We start from the raw sequence: 27,656 nt of genomic DNA on the forward strand, positions 1-27,656 counted from the left end.
AATCGACAATATAGATTAACAATTTATATATTTTTAGACAGCTTTAACGAATACCTTTGGAACAAGCTATAGATTGTTGAAATCGGACTATTATCAAAAGAGATATTTAACATTAAATGCGGACGAAAGATTTTTATCATTTCCCATAACCAGAAATATGACCAAAAACATGCAATCTATTATTAACGCCAAAACGGCTTACTTTAGGTCAATAGTATCTTCGGAGAATTTAATGGAGGTAATATGCCCTTTCTTTTGGTATTGTGCTTTTGCTGATTAATCCCCCTATGAGTGAGATATTTTCACAAATTTTCTTGGAAGTGATTATATCGAAATGATGCCTTCAGCAAATTTGTAGCTCTTACTTTTGCGAATAACTTTACTGAAGACTTTAAATATCTATTTTGAATACTTTAAAAGTTATGGCTTGTTGTTTGTTGATTACTCTTTGTCGCCTATTTATTGTTCAATATAGTAATAATCCATTGAAATAAGCTAAACATTATTTCGATAAAACGAATTTTTTATTTCATTTTACTATCTACAACCGCTAGAAATAATCACCGAACACTTCCAAGTTGTCTGGAAGGAACTTGATAACTTATCACTACAAAAATGTTCATTTGTGCCAACCTTCTCACTGCAATTTTTCTAACTTATAACCATATCGGAAAATGAAAAGCGAAATAAATAACTCCAAGCAACGGCGTAGCCAAGAGAAAGTTTTGGGGTTTAACACCATACAACCCCCCCCCCCCATAACAACAAAAAAAAAATATTGGATTGATGTTGAAAATTAATTTATTTAATTCAATATTACAATAACAATTATCTGTTCCGTAGATTGATAACCTGTTGTTGTAAACATCATGAGGACTTTTGATAAATTGTCGGAATAGGGACCTCCTGATATGTAACTGATCTATTGGTCTTGATTTCCAGAGTTGGTCTTGATGAAAATTCCAGAGTTCTGTAATCAATCATAATCCTCAGATTTATTTCCAAATTGAGCTCGTTTTGTACTGTAATAAGGGTATTTATTTAATAGGAAGCGAAGTTAAAATTTATTTAATGTCTATGAAACATAGAACTGCTCACCAAAAAAGTGCATAACTTTCAACATTTGCTAAAAATGTTGTTGTCTTTCTCATTCACTCTAAAATTCGTCAATCTAATCCCGACCCGGAGGGCCGAAAGTCATATGCCAATCGATTGAGTTCGTCGAGATCGGAAAATGTCTGTGTGTATGTGTGTGTGTATGTGGAAAAAAATGTGACCTCTGTTTCTCAGAGATGGCTGGACCGATTTGCACAAAGTTAGTCTCAAATAAAAGGTACAACCTTCCCATCGGCTGCTATTGAATTTTTTATTGATTGGACTTCCGGTTCCGGGGTTATGAGTTGAAGAATGCAATCACACAGCAAATTCCCATATAAACTGAAATGAAAAAATTTCAAAATCAAATTGTATTTTTGATGCCAAATGACTTTAAAATGCATGAAACATTGAGATGTTTGACAAAAATTGACTTTTTTGGACTTTGGTACATTTTTGCCTTTCTCATATAGAAAGATTATGCAATCACTCTAAAAATCGTCAATCATACTGGCCCGGAGGGAGTATGCAGTAAGGGGTTGCTACTTTAAAATTAAAACTAGTTTAAAATTTCTTAACAAGTTGAAAATTTTCGGCAAGACCTGGACCTCCCGGATCATTCTCCATGCTCCGCCGCTGGTTTCAAGCGATGTTTCAATATCACATAGTATCTCAAGATCGTGGCTGTCGATCCATTGTATGTATGTGCAAATCGTACTGAACATTTAATATTCATTTCCACCATTGTATTGAACATAACCAGCCATGGAATCGTAGTCTGGACAAATGAGAAAAGCACAATTGTACCACTAGGTGGATTAAAACATGTTTTTATTTTGGGAATGCGTCGAGTTGAGACGAAAACGTAATATGATTAATAACGAGGATAACACTTTCCGAATGTAGAGAGAAATTTATGAAAAATGACGATTTCCATTCGACTCTAGCAGGTTCTGATCGATTTTGATGAGCATTTAATTTTTGTTGTATGACCAATTATATGTATAGGTCAGATGTTTAAAAACAGTAATTTAAGGTCAAGATAGCATCATTTTGAAACCGCCAATTTCGGAGGTTTAGTATCTTCAATGAGTTTCACAAACGTTAAACAGCGCATCATTTGATAAAATAATTTTGACGGTATATCGTCCAAGAAGTATTTATGGTGAATTTTCTCAGGTTAATATTCATGACTACAATAAAGTCTCAACAAATTCGCTAAAGACACGAACTCTGTTACTATTTTCTGAAAAAATAATTTTGCATAATTTTAAAACTTCAAAAATTACGGTTTCGGAATTATGCCGTTTGGACAATATGACGAACCGAGTTTCTGGCTACGCCGCTGACTTCAAGTAAGTAGAAACAAAGTCGTTCTACACTCGTTCAAAAGAAACTTCTTCGAATGCTGAATATCTATTATAATACATTGAAACCCCGATTTTATCAGCCAAATATGAACCTATCTTTGATGGGCTCTAGCAGACGAACAAGACTGAATTCGAGTAAATCCTTTCTTGAGCATGTTTTCCTTATCATGAAGATGGAAATATGCAAAAATAAAAAGTTCATCATAATCAGAAATAGTTATCAGACTACATCAAGGGAGGGGAAGATTATTTTAACAGCTTCAGTTTATTATAAAGAAAAAAATGCCCGATTTAGTCAATGTCCCCATTTTGTCAGCCTGAAATACACCATGAGATTGATAAAAATGAGTCTTTATTGTATGTATTATTCACTGTGTTTCACATTAATAGATACATTTCATTTTTGGGGATTTTTTTATTGCATCGAACTACAACAATTTTTAGGTAGCTTTCAAGGGGTTATTTTCTAGACTTCTTCCAAAATTTGGCGAACCTATTCCAATTCGTATATCAATTAATTGGTATACTTGAGGGTTTATATGTTGCAGATAGAGAAAATACTGAAATATTCAGCTTTTTTCCTACACAATATTTCGAAAGCTTATTAATACATTTTTCCTAATAAGTTTGTGAAAATTATAAACTATTTGAATTTTTTTAATAGTTTAATTTTTTATTTAACCGTGATTTTTAATAAATAGTGACCATCGCTTCACAACGTAGTCTATTTTTCATGGCTTGCGGTGAGCACGATCTCTCGAATTGCTGAGCTGAAAATTATGGAATAGAAATTAGTTTTTAGTATCCTTAACAGATTTAACTCGCCGCGCAGATAGCTCTGAATTAGACCCGCTGGTGCCCTAAGACGATTTCGCTAGATTTTCAGAGCACTGTGCACCCAGTGCATTAACGCAAATGACGGAAGGATATCGAAAAGTTTCGTGAAAATGAAAATTCCCGTAATGATGATGATTTTCCCAAACGCTTCGTTTTCGAGAGGTTTTTATTTGTTCTTTGGCATTAGGATTAGCGATAATAATTCAAATCAAGGATACTACTGGGAAGTCACCTTTAGAAAAAGTCGATGTCGAAGTAAAATTTGGAACTATGCACGCATGCACTTCAGAGATAGCGTGATATCAGGAGCTGCGATTTCATTTCAACGCTTTTTTGTGAAAAGGGCGATACTTACAAATGTAAACATAAGGCTTTTTTCATACATGCGAATGAGGGCTTTGAAACGCAACAAATTAACCTAAAAATTTGATTCTACGGTATTGCTTTCTTAAACTACAGCAAAAATACAACGGGCGAAACTGTATTTTTATTTGTTTATTTAAAGTTTCACCCTCCACGCTCCATGCAAACAAACAGGGCGATACTTTTTTTGCTAGCAGTTTAGAGGCGAAACTGTTATTTTCGTATTTTTTTAGGATTATCAACCTGATACCAGCTGTATATAATAACAATGATCGCTATTGAAAAATCACGGACGAAATCGGTGGTGTAGAACGGTAGTTATTGTAAAAAAAACGTAAGGGCGATACTTCAATGCTGATAGGTGGGACCGAAAAAGTAAACAATCGCCAAAGGGGCGATACTATCATTTTGTCAATTTCAATAGCAGAAACAAATTTTAATTATATAATTTCAAATACTTTATGAAGTTTTGGGTTTCGATCACTGAATCATGCAATCTAGGATGTAAAAAACACAATAGATCTTAAATAGGAAATAAAACCAAGTCTGGAAATATTCGCTGTTGATTTTCTTTGAATGGTATCACTGCTAGTATCGCCCTTTTCAAGAAAAAGCGTTAATTTCTTAGTTCTCAGTCGCGTTAGAAATTTGAGTAAAGTATAAACTTCAAATCGATTAAAAAAAATTGATTTTTTTGGCTCAGTACAATATATAACCCCTTTAGGAAAATTCAGTTTTCCCACCACAATTTAGATATTTTATTAACAGAGCATTAACAATAATTCGTTGGTATGTCTATTTTATGGTCCAATTTTCGCTTTCCCATTGATTTGGTTTAAGATTTCTAGCACTGATGTTGTCCTATGCTGATTTGAGCGATTCTCTGAGTCCTGCCAGTATCCCATGTAGTATGTGTTATCAAAAACATCGTGAAGCATCAAGTTCTAAATGTTCTCAATATAATATCCGAAGAGTTATAAGAAATGTCTCATCACACTGTTAGGTGGATTAAAAGCGTTTTTTTTTCAAACGTACTTTGCATTATGCAATCCGATGGTTTGTCCATTGTTCCCGCGTGCATTGCGTGTTTATGCAGGGTTGAATGCTATTGTCGATGTTGGAGAGTTTCAAGCCAAACAAACCTACTGGAAAAGCCTTGGCGACAACAGGCTATGTGTGCTCCTGTACCAACAATGTGAAACCAACACCACAATCACTGGCGATGGAACATCCGCTAAAAAGGTAGCCAAACGCAGCAACAGTGTAAAAAATTACACATTTTCCAACAGTGAAAGAAAAACTGAATAATGTAGTCCCTCCTGTTCGTGCAGCAGCGAATTTTTTAGAGGAGGACTTTTTATTTCCCAACCATCATCCAGAGGAAAGTATCATGCAGTCGCTTTTATGCATCGTTTGACAGTGATAAAGAGTGAAACGGGATGAGCACGGTCGGTTAAAAAAGCACTTGTTTGACTTTAATTATCCCGGTTTTATTAAGTCGGATGAGAGATCGAGCACGCCTGCCTGGTACGTGATACGCAGATTTGTGCGACAAGTCCGTCCCCCATAAGTGCATGGTTTTGCGCTGCTGCGTCTGTGCTCGGAATGCAGCAGGGACGAAAGGAGTTCAAATATATTCCCGTAGATTGCGTTTAACACGCGGAAAGATGTACTCTAATTGGGAAGCTGCGAGCAAATGTAGACGATTGTTCAACAAAGTAAGTTAACATTTGGTGGCTAGATGAGGCATAGTAGAGTGAGTGAAGGAAAATTCACTCTTAACATTATTGGCAACTCGTTAAAGTTTTTGTTGTTACCTATTGACAAAGTTGTAAACGATAAAACTAAACAGTAGAGTCTACCAACTGCTTATATTACTGGCTGGGGTACGAACAACTTTAATCAAGATCGGATAACTAACACCATCATAGAAAGAACTCGTACTTGTATCATTCAAGACCTCGTTAGACAACCTCAAGTAGGGGAACATGGCGAGACTTGACCAGGTTTTCAACTAAACCTTCATAAATCTTTTAAAAAGCCTTCGATCCCTCAAAAGTCATTGTGGTATAATGTGCGTCTTCATGATTTTTTGCAGAATTTTTAATTTAATTTTTCAAAAGTTATAAAAGTTTTTCTGTGATCGAGACTTGACCAAGATAATTTCGAAAAATTATAACAAAAAATTATTACTTAAAACATACTGTAATTATTTTTTCCAAATTGTAGAGATATTTAAGTAGCAGTAAAAAATATAAAAGGGTTGCATTCATAAATTTCGATTTTTTAAATGCATTTCTTTTTAAGAATTAACTGTACTGCTTACATTGCATGTTCACACGTCAAGAAATCAGTCATATTGGTGCTAAGATTGTTGACTAATACTAAAATATATAGAATGATGTTTGAGGTGGGATTTTTTTGTGGTGTGATTAACATTAACAATAGATACCAAAGCATGATAAATATCAGAAGTTTTGTATTTTTCTTCAGCTTATTGTCACTTGGTCAAGTCTCTCCATAAAATCTTGGTCAAGTCTCCCCAACATTAGCTATAGCGTTCAATGTCGTGCAAATTTTAGTAACAATGTTCCGATTTATGTAAAATTATTTCACTGCTTCATAAGAGTACTTTAATAGTAATTAGTAGTCGAGTAGATATGTCCATACAAAGTTTGATAAAAAATTACATCATTCAATGCAAATTTATTAATTACGGAATATTTTCTATAAAGAAAGGATTTTTCATTCCAAACTTTTAAAATTACTTTAAGGGATTGAAACAAGCATAAAAATATTTTTGAAAAAAATTTAAGAACCGAATAAAAGACGTCATAGACAAAAATAGAATGCTTGGCCAAGTCTCCCCATGTTCCCCTACGTCATTGATAATGGTAACTTACCCCAATCAGAATGCCATAACACAATTATAACCGAAAGAAGTTTTCGTAGCAAGCTGTGTTATAAATCTGATCTCGCTACACTCAGCCAAAACATACAGCGAAATTCATAAGAATTATCATATGATGTAGAGAAAAGTAACAAAACTATGTTTTCATAAGATGACTATGAAAAAATACGACTTTATTGGGTATTGCATACGTTACTCGCTTGAGTTTCATACGAACATCTTATGATTCACATAAACATAAGAGAAATATATAATTTTGTCTTATGAAAAATCGATGATGCGTTATGGAAAATCAAATCATAGTAAACCGATTTGACGAAATGAATGCCGCTTCATAAGATAATCTTATGATTTACATACGTCCTGCTTGTGGCTAAAAATATACGATTTACTTATGAAGTTCACTGTATTTTTTGGCTGAGTGTAGTAGTTGAAATAATAAAAAAATTATAACAGCGAGATATAGTTTTTATTGTTTTGTGTTTCTGATCTGTCATCATTATTGGCATAGGGAAGAAACTGATTGAGATGTGACGAAATGGGGATATGAAACTGGCGTATTTTTTCGCGTTAGTTTATCTAGTGTTGCGATAGTACTTCTAGTCTTATTATAAGCTTGTTTTAGAATGAAAACCACATTGCTTCGCATTTCCAAATTTTTGGTGCTTTTGGAGGCAAAAAAGATATTGTTTTCGCGAGAGACGTTGCCAGTCATAGGAACGTCTTCATTTATTTCATTTCATTAAATTTTATTTGATTCATATGATTCGGTTTTTTCAGATTGTTCATATTATTCGTGTTAATAATTATTGCGGTCGAAAAATAAAATGTTAAGCGAAGTAATAACATGTTTTCCGTAAAAATAACATAAACAATTCATTTATATGTTAAAAAAGAGTATTTTATGCTATAGGATTATTTCTTGGTATGGATATTCCCAAGTAATCCTTCTGCACATCAAAGCTACCTTCTGTGTCATTTTACATCGTAAAAGGATATTTGTTAGCGTTCTACATTCTGCTGAAAAAATGTATTCATTTGCAAGTGACAAGTACTTCGCAGTAAAGCTACATTGTTCAGACTTTGATTTTTCGGGACTCCGACCATCAACGATCTACCAGGGTATACAAAAGATCTTTGTCTCACTGTGATAAAGTTCATCTAGGAGAACATTGGAGAACACTGGAAATTCGGATTGATGAGCTAATTGCAGAAATACTAAAGCTTCGATAGAATCTGATAAGCAAAAATTCACATTTTTGATTTAAAAAAAAATTATAAGAAATTAACACAATAAAACATTTCAGTGTATTTCTACTATTACTATAGTGTAATAATAGTATAATTGAAGTATCACAAAGATCCCCAGTCTTTTGTAATTAATCACAAATAAACACAATTTTTTTTTTCGAAAAAGAAAGCTATAAAAATATCAAATAGGCGGTGGTCAGTTATTTTCGTCAGCTTCCCTTATCACCTATTTTTATTGGATGATTTATCAACAGTGCTATCTTTGCAAATCAACCACCTTGGTTATGCAACAAACTTCTTCCAATCTAAACTAACTAAGTAGTCTTATTTTTATTATATTCAGAATTGCACATATTTTGTCGTATATAATTTTAAATGTTCTTTGATTTGATGGCATTGTAAGGGAACACGTACCCGCTGGGTGATGCCAATCAAAGGGACATTTCCTTAGACTGATTAAACTCATTTCTTTGGTTTTTTACCAACTAGGGAACTAATCCACTGGGCAATTGGTGTGCTTAGGGAATACGCATGGTCTTGTCTGAGTGGAATGATAACTGTTTAATAGTGCATTGCAATTTTTTTTTATTCTCGAAGGCGGGGGGCCATTGTGACAAATGTCATAGTAAGCTCAGATGCCAAATTTCACATCATTTGAACAATTCTAGACTCCCCCTCTCCACTTCACTTGAAATTTTCGAAATTGATGCGATGGGAAATTATAAAGGAAAACCTATTAAACTTTTGAAGTAGCAATCAGAAAATTACAATTTATACCTCTTTTTTTAAAGGAAATAAGCTTAGTATTTCAAGGTTTCTGTTTCTCTACAAATAGGGGAAAGTGGTGTGCTGTGTCATTTTGGCCCCAAAATCTATTTTTAATAATTTTTCTGTTCCATGACGCAAATCATGCATATTCTGCAGTTTTTCTAATTTGAAAAAATCTCAGAATTGAACGGAATCTTTTTGATCTTTGTCCGAAATTATTAAATACATAAATACGAAAAGTTGGGGTTATAGGGCCTTTTATCATTCATATTAAATTTTATCATTTTCTCGTAAAATTCAGAAACATTGAATTATCTGACATATAGTCTCGATTTCACATTTTTATCATGAAATCGCACATATTAACTCCATTTAACAACAAAATTATTGTTTAATTTACTACTTTTAGTGTAAAATACGCTTAGGGATCACATGAGAAAAGTTTCATTTCTGGAGCAATAGAAGAAAAAAGGGGTTTGTAGAGTTAATGTCAAAAAATTTTTGCTTCTGAATTTTTCCGCAAACGAATATATTTTTGTTTTATTTCTAAGAATTTTGCATGTTCAATACATTACATTTTATAAAAATTGATTTAAGAATAATGGAGATATATGCACGAGAAAATGAAAAATTAATATGAATGATAAAAGGCCCTATAACTCCCCAACTTCTCGTATTTGGGCAAAGTTCAAAAACGTTCCGTTCGATATCTGAGATTTTTTCACATTAGAAAAACTGCAAAATATGCATGATTTGCATCACGGAGCAGAAAATTTTTTAAACCCTTTACCCTTTACCCTTTCCCGTATTTTTAGAGAAACATTAGTTTCGTTTTTAGTTTTTTAGTTCTTATTGTCTTCAATTTTGTTCTGTCGGTTGTATTTTTGAGTTACAAATCAGGTCGCATCAGGTATTTCGGTAGTGTTCATTTTATAAAGGTTATAATTAAAGGCTAATAATGATAATATTAGAATGGATACCTTATTCAAACTTTCGCGGAGATAGAAACCAATAAATAATTGTCATTTTACTTCATATAAGGGGCCATCCATATATCACGTGGACCGTTTAGGTAAGGGTAGGGGTGACGAGAAAGTCCACGTTTGTCCATGGTGAGGGAGTGGAGGTATTAGAAATGTCCACGTGGACTTTTCGTAATATTTTTGTCATTTATGAGAAAATGTAACAAATTTGCGTCGCCGTTGGTGTGAGCACTTATCTTCAAACTTTTCAAGATTTTGAAATAGTCAAAGTGCTCATAATAGCATAGTGTGTGAGTGTGCATGCAAGTGTGACATCGATGGCAACTCTTATAAAAAAACTGAGGAAATGGAACGAAACAAAATCTGAGAAAAAAATTTCTGTCTGAATCAGTTGATTCAATCTTCTTGATCAAATTCCACAAATTTTGGGGTTTGAAAGCTTGTGGTTGAAATAACAAGCCAATTCAAGAATCCATAAGTTACTTCAATTTTGTGTTATTATGATGAATATTCACAACATAAATATAAAGTCGTTTAGAAATGATATATTTCCATAGAAATTTCACAAAAGACTAAAGATGTGAATAACATTCAGTAGTTGAGGCCTGAACGATTTTCAGTCCTTTGGCATCAAAGTAGTTGGAAAACAAAATATTGCACAGTGTTTTAAAACGCCGTTTTCGTGCTCAAAATTAAACCGTTAACTTGAGAAGTATAGTTTGTTCGGAGAAGTTGTTGCCCATGCCCTTATGATAGCGCATCCACAGGATTATATCGTTTAGTGATTAATTAATCTATAAATGATTTACGAAATTTAATTTCTGAAATAATTAAGATAGAGACTTTGTCTTCGGCAAAGTTGTAACCAATGTTACTGCAAAAAAAAAATCTGAAGACACCATATATCTAGCTTTAATAGTGTGCAAGTTTTGGAACATATTATTTGGATGGCCCCTTAAAATTAATTTGTTCATGATAACTTTTTAGACATTCTCCTATCTTCTTGGAATCTTCCACAACGTTGTTTGCGGTATCGAAACACATACCATCAAATAATGAAGCTGCTCATCACAGTGCGCTTGAATATTTCATTTAAAACCACTTCTTCTGTACGGGAATCCACTTTTTCTTCATGTCTTCCTCAGATTTGACCTCCTTGGGATGCTTCCGTAGTGATTGCATCATAATTGCTCAGTATTTTTCGATGGGCCTTAGTTCCGGTGAGTTGGGGAAGCTCATTTCCTTGAGTAGCACGAAAGTGACCCCGTTGGCTTCGTACCACTCCAAAATTACATTTGAATACTAGCACGAAGCTAGATTCGGCCAGAAGATCATAGGACCCTCGTGCTGCTTCACCAGAGGAAGCAGCTGCTTCTGTAGACATGCCTTGAGGTAGATCTTCTCATTTACAGTCCCCGTAGTCACGAACGGCGCACTCCGTTTATCACATGAGCAAATCGCTTGGCAAACATATATTTATTGGCAAACTTTGTAAGTTTCTGCTTCCGTACTTCCTCTGGAACATCAAAGTTGTGCTGGGCGGTGAAGAACTGTAGCTCAGGAAGCTGCCGGAAGTCCGCCTTGACGTAAGTCTCGTCAGCCATGGTGAAACAATGATGCATCGTCAACATCTGGGTGTGCAGTTTCCGGGCCAGTGACTTTCCCGCCGTATTTTGCCGTTCGTGTCGTTTTGAAGTCTTCTGCAATTTGTACATATGCAGTTCCTCTCGGTCATTGGTTCTCTGAACGAAAGACTTATCGGTTCTCACGGTAAAGAGTGACAAGTCTGTTTTTACCAAGAGGCATATTGGTGGACTTGAGTGATTCATAGTTGTGCTGCCTAAGCTGGAGCCCATCAACAGAAGATGAAAGTTAAGCCCCTAAGGTATTAAGCCTGTTCTAATGACCCTGCCACTTCTGGTTTTCCGATCTGCATACTTCAAATCCTTGCTCTCACTTGAGTACTATGGCTCTAAATTTTCATAACTTTCCCTACCAAGTAATCTTTAGCTAATTGAATGTCGTTAAAATGTGAAAAAGAAAATGTGAATACATATAGTCGAAATAAAAAAGGAAAAAAGACTTGAATAGATTCAAATCCCTAATCGAAGCATTGGGATTCCGCTTAAACGCATTCAGTACACGCTTGTGATCCTGATCACTAATAGAACATCCATTCTGATCGCATTTCTCCTTCCGATCGATGCTCAGAGATTAGTAGTAACGTTTAATCACACTTACCGTTGCACTATGGTCCCAAAGCTGTATTTAGGAAGACAAAACTGCGCCTAAACCGTTGGTTTTAGATATATAGTATCTTCGGCAAACTTTCTTTCCAATTCTTTTATATTAGTTTAATTAGGGTGGTCCTTGTGGTTAGGGTGTTCAAAGTATCAACTATTTAGATATGTAAAATTCTGCTACATAATGTTCTACAAAGTTATAAAACAATCAAATTGAAGCAAATTTTGTGAATAAACTATGTGGCTATCTCTAATGGTTTATGTGCTATGATTTTTGCAATATTTAAGGTAGGGTGGTTCTTGAAAAATTGGTTTTCTTTTAATATCTCTTTATGTGTTAATTTATCGCTAATACTTTGTTCTAAAGGTTTTTAGAACTTTTGTAAATACACATTTTTGTCGAAGCAATGAAGTTTCATCTCTTTTGTTTGCATAGTTACAGGCGATTTTCAAAACGAAAATGGGTTGTTTCAAGGCTATATATCTCCCAACATTGCAAATGAATTTGTAATTTTTTAGTTTCATTTGAAAGATCGGAACTTTTTTAGTTTTTGGTGAAAAAACTGCGGGAGCGTTATTTCTGTAAAAAAATTAATTAATTTTTGAAAATGGTGTATTTTCACCAAAAATCATTCATAACTTTTCAAATAGACGAGATAATAACTTTGTTACTTCAGCAAAAATATGCGCCATACAAAATTCTAAAAGTGCTTCAAACAAAGTATTTACGAAAAAACAATGTATGAAATGACAGTCTACCGTACATCTAAATGGTTGCGTGGATTTACAGTAGTGTTAGTTGCAAACTATCATTAATTCTAAATCGGCCAACAAAAGTTATCTATGCTCTCTTAAGTAAATCCTAAGTAAGTGCTCAAAACGAGTGCTAGAAAGAAAATCCTTTAGCTCACGTCTTGTTATCTTAAAATAAAAGCTTGAAACGAGTTTGTTATTCATAGCAGCGGAAATTATTGTATGCTTTTATAAGCAATTATAAAAAAAAATTATGCAATGTTTGAAAGTATAAATTAAATATCGACTATAATGACGGTTGTCGGTAAGTTAAGGAAAGATTCTCAATTCTTTGTTACTTCAAAACAAATAAAAGTGACAGGTCTGAAAATCGCTAACAGCGAACTGGTAAAATAACTCATAAAGCATAATTCCTTAGCATCTATATAATGCATGATGACGGTACTTGCTTCATTAGCCACATAATAGATGACTTTTATTAAGAGTTTACTATAGTACGCTATTATCACTATTGTAAATTCACGCTAGCATGTAGTTGACGGTAGACTGTTTTATTTTCAAATAGTGTCACATATTCAATAGATTTTCTGTGACTTTTGGCATTATCACACACATTGACTATTTCTCAGTTGATTTTACCATAAGCGATTGAGCGATGAAAACGTGACCCCTTAATACCACTATTTCTCGTTTGTCACTTCGTACATTGATTTATCGTAAATAATTTTTATGAAGCACTTTTAGAACTTTGAATGGCGCATATTTTTGCTGAAGTAACAAAGTTATTATCTCGTCTATTTGAAAAGTTATGAACGATTTTCGTTGAAAAATACATCATTTTCAAAAATTAATTTACTTTTTTACAGAAATAACGCTCCCGCAGTTTTTTCACCAAAAACAAAAAAAGTTCCGATCTTTCAAATGAAATTAAAATATTGAAAATTCGTTTGCAATGTTGGAAGATATATAGCTTTGAATAAACCCTTTTTTGTTTTGAAAATTGCCTGTAACTATGCAAACAAAAGAGATAGAAACTTTATTGCTTCGGCAAAAATGTGTATTTACAAAAGTTCTAAAAACCTCTAGAACAAAGTATTAGCGATAAATTAAAACATAAAAAGATATTAAATCTTTAAAGAACCACCCTACCTTAAATAGTGCAAACATCATAGCACATAAACCATTGAGATAGCCACATAGTTTCTTCACAAAAGTTGCTTCAATTTGATTGATTTATAACTTTATAGAATATTATGTAGCTGAATTTTACATATCTAAAAAGTTGAACACCCTAACCACAAGGACCACCCTAATTAAACTAATATAAAAAAATCGGCAAGAAAGTGCTAAGAAGCTTTGCCGAAGATGCTATATATCTAAAACCAACGGTTTAGGCGCAAACAGTTTGGTCTTCCTAAATACAGCGTTGGGACCATACTGCGTTGACTGCACGATTCCGAGATGTTTTCCGATGTCCCGATGAGAGAGTTGAGGATTTTCTAGGTGCTTCCGCAAAATCAATTCGCGACGTTGCTTTTCGGGTGACGCCATTTATTCCGATTTTCGAAAAACTGACAGGGATAAAAATACAGTGTAAATAATACACTCTAAACTACTTCTCCCCAAATTTCTAAGAGAAAATACCCAATGAGTTTTTTTTGCTGTAATGCAATTTGATATGGGACACCCTTTATTGGTTTATCATGAGTATGCGCAAGAAATTATCTGTGTAATGGCACTATCGTATTATGTTTTGTACTACAGGGTCGGGTAGGGATCTACCCACATTTTCACTAAAAAAACTTCAGGGAACATGCGTCATTTGTAATGGATTCCATTGCTCCTAAATGTAACATAAATCTTTTAATGGTCACTGTGCAAGTAAATGGTACCAGATCTTGTATTCGAGCTTCGACTCTCCCATTGTACATATATATGGGAACCTTTATTATACTCTAGTAACACACAATCATGTGTTGTTATTCAAAATAAATGGTTGAATACCTGACATGGAAGAACTTGGCAAAGGAAACTTCCGTAAGCCTAAGTTCAATTTTCATCTTCAGCAAATGTTTCACATCACGACTATTCAGTGCTATGCGAAAGGACCGAATTTCAACTACCACCGTATTTGGCTGCAGCACCATTTCTTGTTCCTGTGACACACTCAGCTTGACAGGTCACCACTAAGTATTGTGACCGTTGTCTGAGGTAATTGAAAGTAGCAATCTTCTTCTACATTTTGTCATGAATTCAAACCAAACAAGGTACAAAGTTGTAAAGAGCCGCAATGCAGATTTTTTTCTTTAATTCATTTTTGAAAAATTTCGGAGGAGAGGACGCTTTAGACTCCAAGCCACTACGTGCCTGTATTACGCCTTTTGAGACGTGCTTTTAGTTATGCAAACGACAAATGGGTTATTTATGAATCCTGATAAAAAGTAAATACGTTTTGCGTATATGCACAATGAATGAGGATGAAATGAATGAGCGTTACCTCTATATATTGATTCGAGTGATTTTCATATTTCGATTTAGAACCAGAGTTACAAATATTCAAATTTATTGAATGAAAATTGAGCATATTTGTAGGAACTATATATGGATCGTAAGAAGCAACACAAAAAAAATAACTGACAAGTGGAAACATAATGGAAAATTGCAGGATGACGTGATTTAAAAAAAAAAATGCTCGAAAAATGACATTTCAGTGAACTTGTTTACATAATGTTAGTACAAGCTCTCTGAACTGTCAGAAAAGTGAGGTTAAACATTTTCATGCAATGTTCTATTCGCAGCATAAAACACAGTATGGAAATAAGAACTGTCCAAATTTAGCACAATGAGATGTGAGGTGATACTCCGTGATAGGGTGTTCATTTTAAAGGTAGACTCAAAACATGAGTTCCAATAAAATGCTATAATCGATATGTAATTTTATCGATAATATCGATATTACCGTTAAATTAATTATATTAGGCTACGTTAATATATATTGATATAGGTCAAATACATTAATTGATGAGTGTGACCCACAATAACATGATAAATATATTAAGCATTGATTACAAATAACTGATAATTAGTTTTCTTTTTTCGCTAATGAACAAATGTGATACTAGCAATACCGTAATAGACAGTAAATATTATTGTTTAGTAAAACCGGATATACGGTTGAAAATTTGTTACGGTGAATATGCTATCCAAGACACAATCCATGAAACGCATAAAAAACAGTGTAATGAATGAAACGCCAGCAGAACGCTAGGAACAAGGGAAACGCGAATTCGAGCCGGAAGAGAGCATGAGTAATTTGCGTCAAGCGAGCTTCATGCTAAAAAAAAAGACCATTCTGTAAACGAGTGTTGTGGAAACAAGTCGTCAATTTCGATAGCGAAATTTTGCGGCTTTGAAAACAAAGAACCGGCGGTTACAAGGTGGAATACGACATGGCGCAGTCGGTAGGTGAGTATACTTCGATTTTATGGATGATTAATCGTAGGCAAAAAAAATAACATAAAATGCAGAAAGAATGGTGTTCCGATAAAAAAAAAATGGAGTAGAGCGAGTGGGCTACTGCTCCAGTTTATGAAACGAAATCACAATTGAAAACATTATTGGCAGAACGAGTGGGTTCTTGCATAGTCGAAACAAAATGAAATGGAAGAAAGCGAGTGGGCTATTCCTAAAAAAAAAAGCGCTATAGAAAGATCGAAAATGTGGAAATGGAGTGGAGCGAATGGGCTACTACTCTAGTTTGTAAATCAAATGATAATTGATACCATTATAAGCAGAATGAACATGTTTGGCCAGTTTGATACAAAATGAAACGGATGAGAGCGAGTAGTTAAAAAAAAAAAGAGAGAAAGGAAAATGGCGCTTTAGAAAGTGTCCAAAAGAAAATAAAGCAGTGCGAAGGGGGCTACTGTTTCGTCATCGTAACTGGTAGAAATACATGCTGAACGCATGGGTTTTCCATGTTTGAGGTAAAATAAAACGGAAAAGAGCGAGGGGGTAAACGAAAAAGAAAATGGCGCTGGACATGTAGGTTACTGTCCCATTTTGTGAACATTGGGCTTGTAATTTATAGAAATATAAACAGCATGAATGCGTAAATACATAATGGTAAACAGAGTAAAACAAATGGGTTTCCACTTTAGAAAATGTTGTTGAGCGAATATTTTGATAATTAATTAGCCTTTAAAAAAAACAAGAAACAGCTTCCAACTTCCTGCATGCAAGATTGGTAATCATTTTTTTTCTTAAATTTAGATAAATTGGCTCGCACACGCGAACAGAAAAAGAGAGTTAAAGATTTGGCACGAGAGTTAGCTGATGAAAGGTCGAAGAACGCAGCTTTGATGGAGGCTCTGGAACGCAGCCTTAAAGAGAACGAAGAACTCCAATACGATATTGCAAAACAGAATGATATCAGACCAGAAGCCTCGGGGGATCCCGAGATTGAGTTCAACGCTGAAAATAGATTGAGCAGCACGAGGCGCGTAGCGGGTCCCAACTTTGAGGAGTCCAAATTCTTATCATCGATGAATCAGCTCTCCGTTGCTTCTATTGTTGTCCCGGAATGTAAAGCAACGGACGGTGATGGGATCCACCGTCCTACTTATGAGCAGTGGAAGGATCTGCTAATCGATTCCCTTAAGTTAGCCGGAATAGAGGATGAGATGACAAAGTTTACGGTATTTAAAGTAAAGGCCGGGTCCGGACTGCTCGAGATATATAGAAACACGAAGTCGAATGCCGACTCACCAGATCCAAACAAGGCACCATTTTCAAACGCGTTACATCGTCTTCAAAGTTATTTCGGTTCTGGTTCTGACGTGATGCTAATGCGACGCAAGTTGGCGATGATGATTCAGAAATCCGATGAAACTGACCTCAGTTTTCTCACACGTGTCGGTTCGTCTGCCCGTCTATGTGAATTCACTGAAGATAAAGAGTTTGAGCAAATCGTTGCTACCGTAGCTGAACACGCAAGGCATCGGGATGTCCGCACCACAGCCCTTAAAATGCTCAGTCGGAAGGGTACATTCATTGACTTGGTTGATAAAGTGCGCGAACTTGAGACTATCAGAATAAATGAAGAATATGTCATGCGAAAACACGGAAGTGCGGAACAAGCTCTCATTGCCCCAGTTCAATCGTTCTCCAACTGGGATGCCTCTCGTCAGCAAAGATACCCAGCAAATTTTGGGTCCCGTGGGGGCGTATACCAGCGTGGAAGTTACCGTGGAGGTGCTACCAGAGCAAGAGAGATATACAGAGGTGGAAATTTTCAAAACCAAATGAACAGAGGGCGATTTCAATTCAGGATGAACAGAGGTGTAGGTTCCCAATCTAGTCCATCATCGGATAGAAACTGTTGGCGTTGTGGTGGAGTTTATCACTCACCAAATGACTGTAACGTCAAAGAAAAAGTATGCAACAAATGTGGACAGGTTGGCCATATTCAAAGAGTGTGTTTCGGTTCATTCAAACGTGCAGGAGAACATACTTTAGATATACCACCAAACAAGATTGCCGCGATCGAGATCCAAGGAAAGTCCGATGATGAATCGAAAGTGGAAACCCCGGTAAGTGAGAATACGGGAGATTAAAAGATATCGATTGATTACATAAACGCGAGGAAATGACTTACTTTAATAACTCAAAACGAATGTATACCACTTCAAAACCAATATTTTGTAAGAACCAGATGTTCTACTAGTTAGTTAGTATGACTGGTTTAAAAAAGGAAAGAGCACGTGAGATTACAATGAGTTTTTTTTTTATTGACTAGTTTCAGGACAGGTTCTAGTAATCATTTTGTTAAAATTATCCTTATTTGAATTGCCCCAACAATAAATTGGCAATGAACTTAGAAATATCATCATTTGAATTCCCTCAACAATAAATTGGCAATGAACTCAATATAACTTATACTATTAACTGAAAAGATTATATAGCTTTATATTAACATGTACATTAAAACAGGAAATAAAAGCTGATTTGCAAGCCATCGCTAGTACTGCTCAGTCGTTTATGGTTGCAGACTTGATCGCTGATCGGAACAATAAAGATGATCGAGCAGACCCCGAAAGTAATAATATACTTTATAATTCTAATAATGCTGCATGTGTAAATATTGTAAGTATAGCGTAATGCTCCATATGAGCAAGCTATTAATTATGTATTTTACAATAATATATAGGTTGATCATGCATTCGCGAACCCAACTCATAAGAATAAGCGTGTGCCGCAAGAGCTTTGCGACGGGGTGATCATGGCTGTAGTAGCCGGGCTGAGATGTCCCTTCTTAATAGACTCCGGCGCCCAGGTAAATACGTTTACGCTGGTGACATTCGAGCAGATTATTTCAGATGCAAGGCATAGAGACGAGATTTTCAACATAAGTTACGATACTGATCGTTCACTCAAAGCGTATGCCACATCTGGAGAAATCGAGGTGGTGGCTACTTTTCATGCGTATCTATACATTTCTGACGACAGACCTACATTATTGGAAAAGTTCTACGTCGTCAAAGAGATCCGTGCTCTTTTGAGTAGATCTACAGCATGTCGCTATAGTGTATTGATGCTGGGGTTAAAAGTTCCAGTTCATACATATGTTGAGGACTCTACTAAAAGTGAACGCCTACGCCATGCTGGAGAGATCGCATCGATATCTGCTAGCGAAACTTTTCCAAAATTCAACATTCCAGCTGTAAAAATTTATTACGACAAAACGAAGCCACCTTGCCGAAATGTGTTCTTGAATATTCCGTTGGCAATAAAGCCATTAGTAGAGGAACGTCTAAAAAGTCTAGTCACAGCAAACATAATTGAACCAGTAACTGGTGGAATGGATACATCCTTTTGCTCATCGATGTTGGTGGTACCTAAAGGAAAGGATGATTTCAGATTAGTTACTGACTTAAGAGGACCCAACCAATATATTTTTCGCACTCCCTTTGCTATGCCTACGTTGGAGAAAATTCTCGCTAAGCTAGAAGGAGCAACCTGGTTTTCAACAATAGATCTGTCGAACGCCTTTTTTCATATTGAATTGCATGAGGAGTCAAGGCATTTGACCAATTTTTTCACAGAAGTTGGGATGTTCCGTTATGTACGGTTGCCATTTGGACTGTGCAACGCTCCTGATCTGTTCCAGGAAACACTTCAGCGAAAAGTACTTGGAGAATGCGAAGGGTGTGTGAACTATTTGGACGATATTCTTATATTTGGCCGAACCAAAGAAGAACATGATAAACATTTGACTGAAGTACGCTCTAGGTTGGCAAATCACAACGTAAAACTAAACGAGAGTAAGTGTGTCTTTGGCAGTCAAGAGGTGAAATTCATTGGTTTCACCCTAACTCCTCGAGGATGGCAAATTGAAGAGGCTAAAATTGCTGCAATCAAAGAATTCAGAAGGCCCATGAATTGTGCAGAAGTTAAGAGTTTTTTGGGCCTAATTACGTATGTCGATAAGTTCATCGTTCACCGAGCAACAAAAACCGAATGTATGCGTGCGCTGGCTAACTCAGACCATTTTTATTGGACTGATAAGGAGGAGGCAGAGTTAGAATACCTGAAGGGAAAAGCTCTGAGCTCCATCAAAACTTTGGGATATTACAATACGAAACACCGCATTGAACTGTTTGTGGATGCATCACCATGCGGGCTTGGAGCAGTCCTTATTCAATTTGATGAAGCAGATAATCCTAGGATTATAGCATGTGCATCGAAGGTCCTCACCCAGTCTGAACAGCGATACCCTCAGACTCAAAGAGAAGCTTTAGCTGTCGTATGGGGAGTCGAAAGATTTAGTTACTACTTGTTGGCAAAGACTTTTATCATATGGACGGATGCTGAGGCGAACCAGTTCATTTTTAATACAAACCATCGATTGGGGAAAAGGGCCGTTTCTCGCGCTGAAGGCTGGGCGCTACGATTACAGCCTTACGATTTCACCATGAAACGCGTACCAGGAGATAAAAATGTAGCCGATGTACTATCGCGTCTCGTATCTGAGACGCAAGCATCTGAAGCTTTTGATGGAGATAATGACAAGCATTTTCTTTATACTTTGGATGCGGAACGAATGGAAATAACATGGTCACAAATCGAAGTCATGTCTGAACAAGACATCGAACTTCAATCGGTTCGAGAAGCGTTGTCGTCCCAGCAATGGCCCAAAGAACTCCGACCATACGAGGCACAGAGGAAGTACTTATTTTGTATGGGACCCTTAATATTCAAAAACGAGCGTGTAATCTTACCGAACAAACTCCGTTCAAAAGCTATCACATCTGCTCATGGTGGTCATGTAGGCGAAATGGCAACAAAACGAATAATGCGTCAATATTTTTGGTGGCCTAAGATGACCCACGAGATAACACGATTCATCAAGGACTGCGAGGTATGCACACTATTATCCAGGCGGAACCCTCCATTACCATTGAAACCTAGAGAATTGCCTGACGGTCCGTGGGAAATCTTGCAAATCGATTTCCTTACGGTTCCCCAGTTCGGAACTGGGGAATTTTTGGTTGTAATCGATACTTTTTCACGATATCTAGCGGTCGTGGAAATGAAAGCGATTGACGCTGTAAGTACCAATTCTGCCCTTTGTGAGGTGTTTCAGACATGGGGGTTGCCGATAGTAATCCAAAGCGATAACGGACCTCCCTTTCAAAGTTCGGCATTCAACACTTTCTGGAATGAAAAGGGAGTATCAATACGTAAAGCAATACCTCTCAGCCCCCAGTCAAACGGTGCGGTTGAGAGACAAAATCAAGGCATTATCAAGACGTTATCTTGTTCAAAACTCGAGGGAAAGAATTGGCGAAAGGAACTCCAAGATTATGTCCATCGACATAACACACTTGTACCACATTCGAGACTCGGAGTGACTCCGTTCGAGTTGATGACAGGTTGGAAGTATCGGGGGATATTTCCAGGTCTATGGAACAGTTCTGATGGCAACTACATGGATGTAGAGGACGTTCGCGAACGAGACGCGGAGTACAAACTATCCAGCAAAAAGTATGCCGATTCTGTGCGTGGTGCTAAGGAGTCCAATATAACTGTCGGAGACGTAGTCTTGCTGGCACAGCAAAAAAAAAAGCAAAACCGATCCTACTTTTTCCTCGGAGCGATACAGAGTGATTGCCAGGAACGGAGCCAAAGTTGTTGTTATGAGTACAACAGGTGTCCAGTACGCGAGAAACGTGCAAGAAATTAAAATTGCTCCATCAACACAAACGGACAGCCGTGACGAAGACCAGATTCACGATTCGGCAATATCGACGAATGCGCAAAACAATGCTTCGCTTACGCAACAAAATCTAAAGTTGCATCAACAAGAAGCATCATGCTCATCGGAGCACCTTTCTTCATCCACCGAAGCTCCGTATCTCTCTACATATTCATCCAATACCATATCTACCGGGGAATCTCGATCGCTTCGTAATAGGGGTGCGATTAAACGACCTATGCGATTTGAAGATTTCGTATACCATGTTTTCCACTAAATTCACACTGGAAATGGCTTTTTTTCTCCCAAACTTCGGAAATGTCATGGAAACTATACATGTGAGCGCTGTACCACAAATAAAATGCTTTGCAATATTTAACATTCCTTGAGTCATGAAGAGATTATTTATCGGCGATGTTTACAGTTCACTAAAAGAAATAAAAGATTTTCATTAAATAATTTGTTGTTTATACCTTTTTTTCTGGTTAACCAAGAGTAGAGAAGAGATCGGATGTAGGAACTATATATGGATCGTAAGAAGCAACACAAAAAAAATAACTGACAAGTGGAAACATAATGGAAAATTGCAGGATGACGTGATTTAAAAAAAAAATGCTCGAAAAATGACATTTCAGTGAACTTGTTTACATAATGTTAGTACAAGCTCTCTAAACTGTCAGAAAAGTGAGGTTAAACATTTTCATGCAATGTTCTATTCGCAGCATAAAACACAGTATGGAAATAAGAACTGTCCAAATTTAGCACAATGAGATGTGAGGTGATACTCCGTGATAGGGTGTTCATTTTAAAGGTAGACTCAAAACATGAGTTCCAATAAAATGCTATAATCGATATGTAATTTTATCGATAATATCGATATTACCGTTAAATTAATTATATTAGGCTACGTTAATATATATTGATATAGGTCAAATACATTAATTGATGAGTGTGACCCACAATAACATGATAAATATATTAAGCATTGATTACAAATAACTGATAATTAGTTTTCTTTTTTCGCTAATGAACAAATGTGATACTAGCAATACCGTAATAGACAGTAAATATTATTGTTTAGTAAAACCGGATATACGGTTGAAAATTTGTTACGGTGAATATGCTATCCAAGACACAATCCATGAAACGCATAAAAAACAGTGTAATGAATGAAACGCCAGCAGAACGCTAGGAACAAGGGAAACGCGAATTCGAGCCGGAAGAGAGCATGAGTAATTTGCGTCAAGCGAGCTTCATGCTAAAAAAAAGACCATTCTGTAAACGAGTGTTGTGGAAACAAGTCGTCAATTTCGATAGCGAAATTTTGCGGCTTTGAAAACAAAGAACCGGCGGTTACAAGGTGGAATACGACAATATTGAGCCACATTCATTTTCAATATTCAGCGACGAAACTGAAAACGTCAAACGAACAATTGACACCACGATTGACATGAGCTTCATCCGCAGCCGTCAAAAAAAAGCTACGATTATTTTCAACTGTGTTTAGAACCCATTTTTTTAACTTTTCGTATACAATGTCAATATCAGTAATAACATGTTTGACACTTTCCTTACGATTAGCAATTAGTTTGTCAGCGACAAAGTCATTAACTTTCTTAGATCTTTAGATTAGCTACTCTCCGAACAAATTCTAATGAGAGTAATAGAATAGCATTAATATCATCCGAGCAAAATTTTACAACCATCAAGAATCCATAAATACTCCAGAATATGGCTTTTATATGGTATCTTCGGAACCATGGTGAAGATGTTTTCATTGGTTGAACCCAATTCAAACACTATCAAATAACCATACAGTAGAAGTGAAGTTGGATCATGATCATGGGGGAATTATGGGCTTTTCGTTTGCTCAGGTTCATTCAAATTAAACACAAAAAATCTGCAAGGTACACCGCCAGACCTTGTTTCTTCGAACCACGAGGTTATATTTTCTGGGGTGTGTGTGTGCTGTGCGGAATCCGATTTATACTAATAAAATTTGCTCACGTTCAACCAATCAAAACGTTTCGTCCATGATTTCATGACACACTTGCCAATCGAAGATAATATTGCTGCGACGTGGAAATCGTTTTAAATTTGTTTTAATTCATTTCTTTCTCTCTGCCGGAATGCTTCCCCAGATGAAGTGAGGGTCGTTCCGGAAAAAAGAAAAGTGTTTTTTTTCTTCTTGCTTTTCTCTTTCAATTCCAAAGAAAGGTAGGATTTGCGGAATTTTAAGTGTGAGTTGAAAAGCAGGAAACATCTTTTTTATTTCTTCCCCTCTGACGTGCTTAGTTGTACCCGCGTGAAATGGGGAATGTAATAAGATATGAATGAGGGTAATCTTCGGAAGAAGCTTCTGTTAGGTGCTTCCTGAACAAGTACGAACCGTGCGGAACAAGTCAATCGAGGGTCAAATGTGGGATAACAGATGATTGCCAAGCTATTGTGCAATCTATCGGAATGTCATTCAGTTCTTGCTACACCATTCGGCGATAATGTTCGTCACCAAATGAAGAAAAGTGCGCTGCCGTCTTGTGCCAATTAGGGCATCCAGCAAAGGTTAATAGGCACCGAGTGTCACGTTCAATTAACTACATACTGCTACTGGCAGACCGTCTGTTGTGTGGCGTAGGACAGTGATGCCTTCGGAATAAATGCCAATTGACTTTTTGACCTGATCTCAGAAGTGGGTGCACATCGTTTCAGAACAACGGAAGCAAAAACGATGGATCGGTGAAATTAGTACGAGGTAACAATCGGACCGTACTTTTAACAATGAAAATTTGGAATGGCGTAAAAATTAGAAAATTTGGTAAAGCCAGCTAAAAAAACCTGTTTTAATCCACCTAGCGGTGCAATTGTGCCTTTCTCATTTCTCTAAACTATGGCACGGAGGCTTTTTATGTTCAACATAATTGTGGAAATGTCCATTACATTCTTAGTACACTTTGCACTTATACACAATGGCATGCCAGCCACGAACTTGATGAGCTACGTGTCGACGGTGAAACACTTGAAACAAAAAAATATCATACTCCATTAGCCTAATCAGCATTAGATCAATGTTATCTGCTTGCTAACTCATTTTGTCATGCAGGGCTGGGTATGTGAAGAGGGCGAAAGTCCCATGAACGAACGACTCCCCAGCTTAAATTGGTATGCTTTGTGATACAGTGGTGGTTTAAAGATGACGGGGTTGAAAGGGAGGGGTATGAGGGCTGGATGGGGTGGTGGTCTGAGGGGTGATTTAAGGAGATTTTTAAAGGAGGGGCGCGAACAGTAGAGGGGGGGGGGTGTAACCCCTCTCCGTAAACCATCAACTACGCCTCTGTTAAAATCCAGAAACCCTAAACGAGTCGAAAAAAAAATTTGGCCGGGATTAGGTTGACGTTTTTCAGAGTGATTGCATAACCTTTCTATATGAGAAAGGCAAAAATGTGCCAAAATCCAAAAAAGTGAATCGTAGTCAAATTTTTTTTTCGAGTTTGCATCAAATCTCGACGTTTCATGCACCTTGAACACATTTAGCATCAAAAATAAAAATTCTATTTTTAATTTTTCCTATAGTTTATATGAGAAATTTCTGTGTGGCCGTACTCTGAAACCCGTAATTCCGGAACCAGAATTCCGATCGATCCAAAATTCAATAGCAGCCGATGGGAAGGTTGCACCTTTCATTTGAGACTAAGTTTGGGCAAATCGGTCCAGCCATCACTGAGAAAAATGAGTGACATTATTTGACACATACACATATATATATACACACACACACACACACACACACACACACACACATACATACATACACACACACATACAGACTTTTTCCGATCTCGACGAACTGAGTCGAATGGGATATGACACCCGGCCCTCCGGGCCGGGATTAGTTTGACGTTTTTCAGAGTGATTGCATAACCTTTCTATATGAGAAAGGCAAAAATGTGCCAAAATCCAAAAAAGTGAATCGTAGTCAAATTTTTTTTTCGAGTTTGCATCAAATCTCGACGTTTCATGCACCTTGAACACATTTAGCATCAAAAATAAAAATTCTATTTTTAATTTTTCCTATAGTTTATATGAGAAATTTCTGTGTGGCCGTACTCTGAAACCCGTAATTCCGGAACCAGAATTCCGATCGATCCAAAATTCAATAGCAGCCGATGGGAAGGTTGCACCTTTCATTTGAGACTAAGTTTGGGCAAATCGGTCCAGCCATCACTGAGAAAAATGAGTGACATTGTTTGACACATACGCACATACATACACACACACACACATACACACACACATACACACACACATACACACACATACACACACACATACATACATACACACACACATACAGACTTTTTCCGATCTCGACGAACTGAGTCGAATGGGATATGACACCCGGCCCTCCGGGCCGGGATTAGGTTGACGTTTTTCAGAGTGATTGCATAACCTTTCTGTATGAGAAAGGCAAAAAAGATTTGAACCATAAAAATGGTATCCACATTGATCACCCGAAACCACTTCAAAAAGTCTTAACAAACAAAATACTATTCTTTAAATTCCCAGCTCGTGTTCTACACTTGGTGATGTATGAAAGGAGTTAGAAGAATGGCAATGCAAGATAAACTGAAAGTTTTCCCAGCAACACATGCGGTCGGAATATCCCGATCCTGGCTGAGAGATACGTACCTATGGCTTAGAGCCGGCATGTTCGTTGCCGGCTCGGTTCGCAAACACACGAGAGTAAACTCGTGTCTAGTGGTACTTGTTGATAAAATTTTTACTCTCTTGTGCTAATGATGGCAGGAAAATAACCCTGCATGCTGATTGTAAGGAGCACGAAACGAGTGCATCATTAATCGTTGGTACGAAACGAGCTTTGGGTTCAGATCTAGTTGGCCTAACGGCTGAAAGGCGGTCGTTTACGTAAGGATGCGAATGGTATGGTATCCTATCCACTCGTCCTACACCCACTACCCTGGCTGCTTGCTATCATGTTCGTGTCTTTTCACTGTGTCATGTTTGCACTAGTGTCTGCGTAAACAACGAGGCATTGGAGTATCATTCGAAGAAAAAAAAAACATTTTTTCAACGTCATGTGATGGTCTGGCTGTTTGCCTGAAAGGATTTGGCGGTATTTTGTCTGAGGAAGCAAAGTGATAACGCTAATATAATTCGGTTTATGGTAGGACAATTTCCATCGTTTCTAAATTTTTCTAAGATTGGTTTGGTGGCTTTTGGAAAATTATTTAAAAACGTTATTAACATACAATGTAAATAATTCGCAGTGTACGATACAACGCACAGAGGAGTAACTAGAACAAATTCTTGGCCAATAACCAAAATTTTTTTTTTTCGATTTTTTTGTTTCGTTATATTTTTTTTACATGCCTATGAACCTACTGTATAACGTGGCAAAATTAGGAGTATATCAAAATTGTTAAAGAATTGTTGCGTGTATGCCCAATGGTGATATTTTAAGGGATATTTTAATCGTTTTCGTTATATTTTCGTTATATATTCAGCAAAATCGCTTTCTAGTGATGATGACTGTATTAAATAAGACAATATTATTACAAACAGTTCAACACAACCGCTTGTTTAACTTTGGCTTAAAACTAACTAAAATAGTAGACTTGATATGTATTGCACCAACTTTAAAAAATACTTTTTTAAACATTTTATTCCAAATTTGAATGATAAAAAAAGTTACATTATACGGCTAGATTCGGCAAAGTTGCTGAAGTAGTATTACAAAACAAGATTTCGGCTATACGAAAAATATTCGAACTCTTCCGATCTTGTCCGATCCACCAATCCCAAGTGATT

The 27,656-nt window shown here is 36.4% G+C and overlaps 2 protein-coding genes across 2 annotated transcripts in view; both read left to right on the top strand.

The window, feature by feature from the left end:
- The window catches only part of LOC131683770 (U1 small nuclear ribonucleoprotein A), a 592,476-nt gene that overhangs the window by 348,124 nt on the left and 216,696 nt on the right, over nt 1–27,656 (top strand). The window lies entirely within an intron of this gene.
- Nucleotides 17,126–18,432, top strand: LOC131683769 (uncharacterized). Its single transcript, XM_058966043.1, has one exon. The coding sequence runs from the start codon at nt 17,257–17,259 to the stop codon at nt 18,187–18,189; it is 933 nt and encodes a 310-aa protein (XP_058822026.1). The 5' UTR covers nt 17,126–17,256; the 3' UTR covers nt 18,190–18,432.

The sequence above is a fragment of the Topomyia yanbarensis genome, chromosome 2 (genome assembly GCF_030247195.1).
Source record: "Topomyia yanbarensis strain Yona2022 chromosome 2, ASM3024719v1, whole genome shotgun sequence".
In the NCBI taxonomy this organism is placed as follows: Eukaryota; Metazoa; Arthropoda; class Insecta; order Diptera; family Culicidae; genus Topomyia; species Topomyia yanbarensis.

Bases quoted from the DNA above. Each gene is read 5' to 3' on its own strand.
- LOC131683769 (XM_058966043.1), top strand. From the start codon at position 17,257: ATGACAAAGTTTACGGTATTTAAAGTAAAGGCCGGGTCCGGACTGCTC.